At 49.9% G+C, this 11,440-nt stretch overlaps 1 protein-coding gene across 1 annotated transcript in view; it reads right to left on the bottom strand.

Moving 5' to 3' along the window:
• Positions 1-6,976: 6,976 nt before the first annotated feature.
• The window catches only part of LOC124024259 (anoctamin-1-like), a gene marked incomplete at its 3' end in the record, with an annotated part of 63,105 nt that continues 58,641 nt past the window's right edge, over positions 6,977-11,440 (bottom strand). Inside the window, exon 16 of the mRNA XM_046338250.1 lies at positions 6,977-7,051. Coding sequence (XP_046194206.1) covers positions 6,977-7,051 — 75 coding nt within the window. The remainder of the gene's footprint in view (positions 7,052-11,440) is intronic.

The raw sequence follows: 11,440 nt of genomic DNA, 5'->3' as shown, positions 1-11,440 counted from the left end.
GAGACATTACTGTATTAGTCCCCAGCCCAAACTAGGACAGAGAGACATTACTGTATTAGTCCCTCAGCCCAAACTAGGACAGAGACATTACTGTATTAGTCCCTCAGCCCAAACTAGGACAGAGACATTACTGTATTAGTCCCTCAGCCCAAACTAGGACAGAGACATTACTGTAGAGCCCAAACTAGGACAGAACATTACTGTATTAGTCCCTAAACTAGAACAGAGACTGTACTGTAGTCCCTCAGCCCAAAACTAGGACAGAGAGACATTACTGTATCAGTCCCCCAGCCCAAACTAGGACAGAGAGACATTACTGTATTAGTCCCCCAGCCCAAACTAGGACAGAGAGACATTACTGTATTAGTCCCCCAGCCCAGCCCAAACTAGGACAGAGAGACATTACTGTATTAGTCCTCAGCCCAAACTAGGACAGAGAGACATTACTGTATTAGTCCCTCAGCCCAAACTAGGACAGAGAGACATTACTGTATTAGTCCCTCAGCCCAAAGACTAGGACAAACTAGGAGACGTTACTGTATTAGTCCAAACTAGGACAGAGACATTACTGTATTAGTCCCTCAGCCCAAACTAGGACAGAGAGACATTACTGTATTAGTCCAAACTAGGACAGAGACATTACTGTATTAGTCCCTCAGCCCAAACTAGGACAGAGAGACATTACTGTATTAGTCCAAACTAGGACAGAGACGTTACTGTATTAGTCCAAACTAGGACAGAGAGACATTACTGTATTAGTCCCTCAGCCCAAACTAGGACAGAGAGACATTACTGTATTAGTCCAAACTAGGACAGAGACATTACTGTATTAGTCCAAACTAGGACAGAGAGTCCAAACTAGGACAGAGACATTACTGTATTAGTCCCTCAGCCCAAACTAGGACAGAGAGACATTACTGTATTAGTCCCTCAGCCCAAACTAGGACAGAGACATTACTGTATTAGTCCCTCAGCCCAAACTAGGACAGAGAGACATTACTTTATTAGTCCCTCAGCCCAAACTAGGACAGAGAGACATTACTGTATTAGTCCCCCAGCCCAAACTAGGACAGAGAGACATTGTATTAGTCCCCCAGCCCAAACTAGGACAGAGAGACATTACTGTATTAGTCCCCCAGCCCAAACTAGACAGAGAGACATTACTGTATTAGTCCCTCAGCCCAAACTAGGACAGAGAGACATTACTGTATTAGTCCCCCAGCCCAAACTAGGACAGAGAGACATTACTGTATTAGTCCAAACTAGGTATTAGTCCCTCAGAGGACAGACATTACTGTATTAGTCCCTCAGCCCAAACTAGGACAGAGAGACATTACTGTATTAGTCCAGCCCAAACTAACAGAGACATTACTAGGACAGAGAGACATTACTGTATTAGTCCAAACTAGGACAGAGAGACATTACTGTATTAGTCCCTCAGCCCAACTAGGACAGAGAGACATTAGGACAGAGACATTACTGTATTAGTCCCTCAGCCCAAACTAGGACAGAGAGACATTACTGTATTAGTCCAAACTAGGACAGAGACTTTAATGTATTAGTCCAAACTAGGACAGAGAGACATTACTGTATTAGTCCCTCAGCCCAAACTAGGACAGAGAGACATTACTGTATTAGTCCCTCAGCCCAAACTAGGACAGAGAGACATTACTGTGTTAGTCCAAACTAGGACAGAGACGTTACTGTATTAGTCCAAAACTCAGCCCAAACTAGGACAGAGACATTACTGTATTAGTCCCTCAGCCCAAACTAGGACAGAGACATTACTGTATTAGTCCCTCAGCCCAAACTAGGACAGAGACATTACTGTATTAGTCCAAACTAGGACAGAGACGTTACTGTATTAGTCCCTCAGCCCAAACTAGGACAGAGACATTACTGTATTAGTCCCTCAGCCCAAACTAGGACAGAGAGACATTACTGTATTAGTCCCTCAGCCCAAACTAGGACAGACACATTACTGTATTAGTCCCTCAGCCCAAACTAGGACAGAGAGACATTACTGTATTAGTCCCTAGGACAGCCCAAACTAGGACAGAGACATTACTGTATTAGTCCTCAGCCCAAACTAGGACAGAGAGACATTACTGTATTCAGCCCAAACTAGGACAGAGAGACATTACTGTATTAGTCCCTCAGCCCAAACTAGGACAGAGACGTTACTGTATTAGTCCAAACTAGGACAGAGAGACATTACTGTATTTGTCCCTCAGCCCAAACTAGGACAGAGACGTTACTGTATTAGTCCAAACTAGGACAGAGAGACATTACTGTATTAGTCCAAACTAGGACAGAGACATTACTGTATTAGTCCAAAACTAGGACAGAGAGACATTACTGTATTAGTCCCTCAAAACTAGGACAGAGAGACATTACTGTATTAGTCCAAACTAGGACAGAGAGACATTACTGTATTAGTCCAAACTAGGACAGAGAGACATTACTGTATTAGTCCCTCAGCCCAAACTAGGACAGAGAGACATTACTGTATTAGTCCCTCAGCCCAAACTAGGACAGAGAGACATTACTGTATTAGTCCCTCAGCCCAAACTAGGACAGAGAGACATTACTGTATTAGTCCCTCAGCCCAAACTAGGACAGAGACATTACTGTATTAGTCCCTCAGCCCAAACTAGGACAGAGTGTCACGCCTTGGTCATTATATTTTGTGTTTTTGGTATATGTTTGGGTAGCCAGGGTGTGACATGGGTTTATATGTTGTGTTTCGTATTGGGGTTTGTAGTAAACTGGGATTGTTTTCTGATTAAGGGTGTGTCTAGTTAGGCTTGGCTGCCTGGGGCATTCTTAATCAGAGTCAGGTGCTTGTCGTTGTCTCTGATTGAGAACCGTATTTAGACAGCCTGACTTTCGCGTTGTATTTTGTGGGTGTTTGTACCTTTCTCTGTGTAGTAGTCACCAGATAGGCTGTAATTAGTTTCACGTTTCGTTTGTTGTTTTCGTTTATCAGTTATTTCATGTACCACGATACTTTCATTAAAAGTCATGAGTAACCTACACGCTGCATTTCGGTCTGACTCTCTTCATTCAACAGACGAACGACGTTACACAGAGACATTACTGTATTAGTCCCCCAGCCCAAACTAGGACAGAGACGTTACTGTATTAGTCCCCCAGCCCAAACTAGGACAGAGAGACATTACTGTATTAGTCCCTCAGCCCAAACTAGGACAGAGAGACATTACTGTATTAGTCCCTCAGCCCAAACTAGGACAGAGACATTACTGTATTAGTCCCTCAGCCCAAACTAGGACAGAGAGACATTACTGTATTAGTCCCTCAGCCCAAACTAGGACAGAGACATTACTGTGTTAGTCCAAACTAGGACAGAGAGACATTACTGTATTAGTCCCTCAGCCCAAACTAGGACAGAGAGACATTACTGTATTAGTCCCTCAGCCCAAACTAGGACAGAGAGACATTACTGTATTAGTCCCTCAGCCCAAACTAGGACAGAGAGACATTACTGTGTTAGTCCAAACTAGGACAGAGAGACATTACTGTATTAGTCCCTCAGCCCAAACTAGGACAGAGTGACATTACTGTATTAGTCCCTCAGCCCAAACTAGGACAGAGAGACATTACTGTATTAGTCCTCAGCCCAAACTAGGACAGAGAGACATTACTGTATTAGTCCCTCAGCCCAAACTAGGACAGAGAGACATTACTGTATTAGTCCCTCAGCCCAAACTACATTTACATTACATTTAAGTCATTTAGCAGGCGCTCTTATCCAGAGCGACTTACAGAGAGACATTACTGTGTTAGTCCAAACTAGGACAGAGAGACATTACTGTGTTAGTCCCTCAGCCCAAACTAGGACAGAGACATTACTGTATTAGTCCCTCAGCAAATCTATCCAACCAAAAACTGCGACGCAGAGAACCTGAGCCTACGTTTCACTATGATGAATCAAATTGAAAACACTAAACAAACAACAAAAAAAGAGTTATCTTTCCAAAATGGAGATGTATGGGTAAACCACTTCTTCAATCTTTTGGCCCTATAACAACACAGACCAAACAGCAAAACATCTAAATTATCAAATACAAATCTTAGAATCAACTATTAAAGACTACCAGATCCAAATTACTATACGACAGACCACGTATTCACCCTGCACACCCTAATTGGCAAACACACAAACCAAAACAAAGGCAAAGTCTTCGCATGCTTAATTGCTGATTTTAAAAAAAGTGTTTGACTCAATTTAGCATGAGGGTCTGCTAGACAAATTGATGGAAAGCAATTCGACATCATAAAATCCATGTACACAATCAACAAGTATGCTGTTAAAATTGGGAAAAAACACCTAGATCTTCTGCACAGATTCTGACAGACCTGGGCCCTGGGCCCTGACAGACCTGGGCCCTGACCTGGGCCCTGACAGACCTGGGCCCTGACAGACCTGGGCCCTGACAGACCTGGGCCCTGACAGACCTGGGCCCTGACAGACCTGGGCCCTGACAGTAAATCTCAGGAAGAAAAAAAAAATTGTGTTCCAAAAAAGGTCAATTTGCCAGGACCATAAATACAAATTCCTTCACCTGCCTTCTATGAAATCAAAAGGAACATAAATTTGGCATACCTATTAGGATCTGGCAAAAAATACTCAAATCAGTTATAGAACCCATTGCCCTTTATGGTTGTGAGGTCTGGGGTCCGCTCACCAACAAAGACTTCACAAAATGGGACAAACACCCAAATATATCCTCTGCGTACAACGTAGAACACCAAATAATACCTGCAGAGCAGAATTAAGCAGATACCCGCTAATTATCCAAATCCAGAAAAGAGCCATTCAATTCTACAACCACCTAAAAGGAAGCGATTCCCAAACCTTCCATAACAAAGCCATCACCTACAGAGAGATGAACCTGGAGAAGAGTCCCCCTAAGCAAGCTGGTCCTGGGGGTCTGTTCACAAACACAAACAGACCCCACAGAGCCCCAGGACAGCAACACAATTAGAACCAACCATTTTGAAAAGAAGGTCGACGACATCCGATCCTCGTTTGCTAAGTCAAACGACACCGCTGGTTCTGCTCACACTGCCCTACCCTGTGCTCTGACCTCTTTCTCCCCTCTCTCTCCAGATGAAATCTCGAAGTCTTGTGACGGCCGGCCGCCCAACAACCTGCCCGCTTGACCCTATCCCCTCCTCTCTTCTCCAGACCATTTCCGGAGACCTTCTCCCTTACCTCACCCCGCTCATCAACTCATCCCTGACCGCTGGCTACGTCCCTTCCGTCTTCAAGAGAGCGAGAGTTGCACCCCTTCTGAAAAAACCTACACTCGATCCCTCCGATGTCAACAATTACAGACCAGTATCCCTTCTTTCTTTTCTCTCCAAAACTCTTGAACGTGCCGTCCCTGGCCAGCTCTCCCGCTATCTCTATCTGAATGACCTTCTTGATCCAAATCAGTCAGGTTTCAAGACTAGTCATTCAACTGAGACTGCTCTCCTCTGTATCACGGAGGCGCTCCGCACTGCTAAAGCTAACTCTCTCTCCTCTGCTCTCATCCTTCTAGATCTGTCGGCTGCCTTCGATACTGTGAACCATCAGATCCTCCTCTCCACCCTCTCCGAGTTGGGCATCTCCGGCCCACGCTTGGATTGCGTCCTACCTGACAGGTCGCTCCTACCAGGTGGCGTGGCGAGAATCTGTCTCCTCACCACGCGCTCTCACCACTGGTGTCCCCCAGGGCTCTGTTCTAGGCCCTCTCCTATTTTCGCTATACACCAAGTCACTTGGCTCTGTCATAACCTCACATGGTCTCTCCTATCATTGCTATGCAGATGACACACAATTAATCTTCTCCTTTCCCCCTTCTGATGACCAGGTGGCGAATCGCATCTCTGCATGTCTGGCAGACATATCAGTGTGGATGACGGATCACCACCTCAAGCTGAACCTCGGCAAGACGGAGCTGCTCTTCCTCCCGGGAAGGACTGCCCGTTCCATGATCTCTCCATCACGGTTGACAACTCCATTGTGTCCTCCTCCCAGAGCGCTAAGAACCTTGGCGTGATCCTGGACAACACCCTGTCGTTCTCAACCAACATCAAGGCGGCCCGTTCCTGTAGGTTCATGCTCTACAACATCCGCAGAGTACGACCCTGCCTCACACAGGAAGCGGCGCAGGTCCTAATCCAGGCACTTGTCATCTCCCGTCTGGATTACTGCAACTCGCTGTTGGCTGGGCTCCTGCCTGTGCCATTAAACCCTTCAACTCATCCAGAACGCCGCAGCCCGTCTGGTGTTCAACCTTCCCAAGTTCTCTCACGTCACCCCGCTCCTCCGTTCTCTCCACTGGCTTCCAGTTGAAGCTCGCATCCGCTACAAGACCATGGTGCTTGCCTACGGAGCTGTGAGGGGAACGGCACCTCAGTACCTCCAGGCTCTGATCAGGCCCTACACCCAAACAAGGGCACTGCGTTCATCCACCTCTGGCCTGCTCGCCTCCCTACCACTGAGGAAGTACAGCTCCCGCTCAGCCCAGTCAAAACTGTTCGCTGCTCTGGCCCCCCAATGGTGGAACAAACTCCTCACGACGCCAGGACAGCGGAGTCAATCACCACCTTCCGGAGACACCTGAAACCCCACCTCTTTAAGGAATACCTAGGATAGGATAAGTATCCCTCTCACCCCCCCCCTTTAAGATTTAGATGCACTATTGTAAAGTGACTGTTCCACTCGATGTCATAAGGTGAATGCACCAATTTGTAAGTCGCTCTGGATAAGAGCGTCTGCTAAATGACTTAAATGTAATGTAAATGTAAATGAGAAAACCAAAATATAATTACACAGAGATTTGAGACAGAGAGAGAGAGAGACACAGAGAGGAGACAGAGAGAGAGAGACACAGAATAAGAGAGAGACAGAGAGGGACAGAGAGAGAGAGACAACATCAGGCCAAACTAAAAGCACAGTCACCATAAAGAGGATGGAGGAGATGTTGATGAGGTATCCAGGCAGACGGTCCCTCCAGGTCAGCTTCTCCACACCTGTCTGGGTTAGAGGTTAGAGACACATTAAGAGCACAAGCACATGTAGATTACCAATATAGACCAGAAGAGACTAGTAGACCAGTAAAGAACAGAGAGAACAGAGAGACCAGTAGAGACCAGTAGAGACCAGTAGAGACCAGTAGACAACAGAAGAGACAAGTAGACACCAGTAGAGACCAGTAGAGACCAGTAGAGACCAGAAGACAACAGAAGACAACAGAAGAGACAAGTAGACACCAGTAGAGACCAGTAGAGAACAGAAGAGACCAGTAGAGACCAGAATAGACCAGTAAAGCTCAATATAGACCAGTAGAGGCCAACAGAAGCCAATATAGACCAGTAGAAGCCTACAGAAGTCAACAGAAGCCAAGATAGACCAGAAGACACAAGTAGAGAACAGGGTAGAACAGTAGACACCAGTAAAGATCCAGAAAGACCACTGAGACAGGACTGCTGTATGTTCCACTGAGACAGGACTGCTGTATGGTCCTCTGAGACAGGACTGCTGTATGGTCCTCTGAGACAGGACTGCTGTATGGTCCTCTGAGACAGGACTGCTGTATGGTCCTCTGAGACAGGACTGCTGTATGGTCCTCTGAGACAGGACTGCTGTTTGGCCATTAACCAATGTTCCTCTGAGACAGGACTGCTGTATGGTCCTCTGAGACAGGACTGCTGTTTGGCCATTAACCAATGTTCCTCTGAGACAGGACTGCTGTTTGGCCATTAACCAATGTTCCTCTGAGACAGGACTGCTTCCACTGAGACAGGACTGCTGTATGGTCCTCTGAGACAGGACTGCTGTATGGTCCTCTGAGACAGGACTGCTGTTCCTCTGAGACAGGACTGCTGTATGGTCCTTGAGACAGTTGGCCATTAACCAATGTTCCTCAGACAGTGACTGTAGATGTCCCTGAGACAGGACTGCTTTATGGTCCTCTGAGGATCATTATGGTCCTCTGAGACAGGACTGCTGTATGGTCCTCTGAGACAGGACTAGCACCTCTGACACAGGACTCCAACCCTACCATTGATAGTGATCACTACATTGTTGGGTTTGAAGCTGCTAGAAACCATTTCCCAGTACTTGTGACATTACAAGTTGAAACACACACAGACAGTGACCCAAGATGTCCCAGTGATGCAGTACGTTGTCAGATCATAAGGTGGACAACAGCACCACCTAGCACCCACACACATCCACCACCTAGCACCCACCCACCCCATACATCCACCCACCCAAACACCACCTAGCACCCACACACATCCGCCACCTAGCACCCACCCACACACATCCACCACCTAGCACCCACCCACCCACATCCACCCACCCAAACACTACCTAGCACCCACACACATCCACCACCTACCTAGTCTCCTCCGCCCCCACCTCTCGTCCCCCCACCTCTCCTCTCCGCCTCCCTCCGCCCCCACCTCTCCACCTCCCCCCACCTCCCCTCCGCCCACCTCTCGTCTCCCCCACCCACCTCCTCCTCCGCCCACCTCCTCGTCCCCCCCCCCACCTCTCCCCCCGCCCACCTCTCCCCCGCCCCACCTCTCCCCCGCCCCCTCCCCGCCCACCTCTCCTCCCCCCCGCCCACCTCTCCCCCCCCCGCCCACCTCTCCCCCTCCTAGTAACAGTGATGGCAGTAACACAGGAGATTAGTGTCCATATAACCTAATGTAGCAGGCCTTTCATTCTGGTCCTGTCTGGATGGTTCTCTTCTGCACTGTTCAACCAATCCAGTAATTGTGGAGGAGGAGTTAAGCTGGAGTGTCTGCTTGTTAACGTCCAAAAGAGGAAGTTGCTTCACAGGCTCTCTTTCCATTTCCCCTGTAAACTGGATGCATCCGGGTTTCAGCACCCCTGCTGAGGGTGGTAACCATGTGGTCTTGCACTGAAATGAACCCAAAGAGACCCACTACAAGGTCAGGACTCTCTCCTGACACCACCACATCCCTGTCAGAGTGCATCACACACACTCCTCCTCCCTGCAGGCCGCTAAGCCCTTTGGGAAATTACTGTCATGGGATTTCCTCTGGGCCATATGTCACCACACACACACACACACACACACACACACACACACACACACACACACACACACACACACACACACACCCTTTCTATCTAGAGCAGGAATTAACAGAGTACAGAGATGTACCACAAGGCACCTAGTGACAATGTTCTGCCATCTAGTCAGAGCAACGTCAGACGGAAGGGAAGAGGAAGTCAGACAGGTTTATGGTCATGTCGGGAGGCTGGGTGAAGGTCGGTTGGCTGGGTGAAGGTCGGGTCTTGAGAGACAGCGAAGGTCGGGTCGGGAGGCCGGGCGAAGGTCGGGAGGCCGGGCGAAGGTCGGGAGGCCGGGCGAAGGTCGGGAGGCCGGGCGAAGGTCGGGAGGCCGGGCGAAGGTCGGGAGGCCGGGCGAAGGTCGGGAGGCCGGGCGGGCGAAGGTCGGGAGGCCGGGCGAAGGTCGGGAGGCCGGGCGAAGGTCGGGTCGGGAGGCCGGGCGAAGTCCGGGAGGCCGGGCGAAGGTCGGGAGGCCAGGCGAAGGTCGGGAGGCCAGGCGAAGGTCGGGAGGCCGGGCGAAGGTCGGGTCGGGAGGCCGGGCGAAGGTCGGGAGGCCGGGCGAAGGTCGGGAGTCGGGAGGCCGGGCGAAAGTCGGGAGGCCGGGCGAAGGTCGGGAGGCCGGGCGGGCGAAGGTCGGGTCGGGAGGCCGGGCGAAGGCCGGGAGGCCGGGCGAAGGCCGGGAGGCCGGGCGAAGGCCGGGAAGCCGGGCGAAGGTCGGGAAGCCGGGCGAAGGTCGGGAGGCCGGGCGAGGCCGGGCGAGGTCGGGAGGCCGGGCGAAGGCCGGGAGGCCGGGCGAAGGCCGGGAGGTCCTGGGCGGGCGAAGGGGAGGCCGGGAGGCCGGGCGGGGCGGCCGGGAGGCCGGGCGAAGGCCGGGAAGCCGGGCGAAGGTCGGGAGGCCGGGCGAAGGTCGGGAGGCCGGGCGAAGGTCGGGAGGCCGGGCGAAGGTCGGGAGGCCGGGCGAAGGTCAGGAGGCCGGGCGAAGGTCGGGAGGCCGGGCGAAGGTCGGGAGGCCGGGCGAAGGTCGGGAGGCTGGGCGAAGGTCGGGAGGCTGGGTGAAGGTCGGGAGGCTGGGTTAAGATGGGATATAATCTGCTGTGTTCAACCAGGCCACAGTACTGCTAATTTCCTTTCTAGTCAGTTAACAAGGTTTCTGTTTCAGGCTCTATTCGATTATACTGGGGATTTACTGATTATACGGTGACTGAGTTTATCAGGAAGTGTATAGGCAATGCTGTACCCACTGTGACTATTAAAACCTACCCTAACCAGAATCTGTGGATTGATAGCAGCATTCGCGCAAAACCGAAAGCGTGAACCACTGCATTTAACCACGGCAAGGTGACTGGGAACAATGGCAGAATATGGACAGTGTAGTTATTCCTTCCACAAGGCAATCAAACAAGTTAATTCCTTCCGCAAGTCAATCAAACAAGTTAATTCCTTCCGGAAGTCAATCAAACAAGTAAAACGTCAGCATAGAGACAAAGTGGAGTCACAATTCATAATATTATTATTATTATTATTATTAAGTGGAGTCACAATTCAACAGGTCAGACACCAGACGCATGTGGCAGGGTCTACAGACAATCACGGACAGTTTGGCCCTGTCTGGGGGTGTCCTCGGATGGGGCCACAGTGTCTCCTTACCCCTCCTGACAGTGGGCTCTCCTTCACTACCGAAGACAGTGGGCTCTCCTTCACTACCGAGGACAGTGGGCTCTCCTTCACTACCGAGGACAGTGGGCTCTCCTTCACTACCGAGGACAGTGGGCTCTCCTTCACTACCGAGGACAGTGGGCTCTCCTTCACTACCGAGGACAGTGGGCTCTCCTTCACTACCGAGGACAGTGGGCTCTCCTTCACTACCGAGGACAGTGGGCTCTCCTTCACTACCGAGGACAGTGGGCTCTCCTTCACTACCGAGGACAGTGGGCTCTCCTTCACTACCGAGGACAGTGGGCTCTCCTTCACTACCGAGGACAGTGGGCTCTCCTTCACTACCGAGGACAGTGGGCTCTCCTTCACTACCGAGGACAGTGGGCTCTCCTTCACTACCGAGGACAGTGGGCTCTCCTTCACTACCGAGGACAGTGGGCTCTCCTTCACTACCGAGGACAGTGTAAATCACTGGCCACTTGAATACATTGAACACTAATCACTTTAATAATGTTTATATATTTTGCATTACTCATCTCGTATGTATATACTGTATTCTATTTTACTGTATCTTAGTCTATGCTGCTCTGACATTTCTCCTCCATATATTTATATATTCTTAATTCCATTCATTTACTTAAGATATGTAGGTATTGGGTA

Source organism: Oncorhynchus gorbuscha, unplaced genomic scaffold (assembly GCF_021184085.1).
Source record: "Oncorhynchus gorbuscha isolate QuinsamMale2020 ecotype Even-year unplaced genomic scaffold, OgorEven_v1.0 Un_scaffold_1808, whole genome shotgun sequence".
Taxonomy (NCBI): Eukaryota; Metazoa; Chordata; class Actinopteri; order Salmoniformes; family Salmonidae; genus Oncorhynchus; species Oncorhynchus gorbuscha.
The sequence above is the reverse complement of the archived record's forward strand: the minus strand, read 5'-3'. Positions and strand labels throughout refer to the sequence as shown.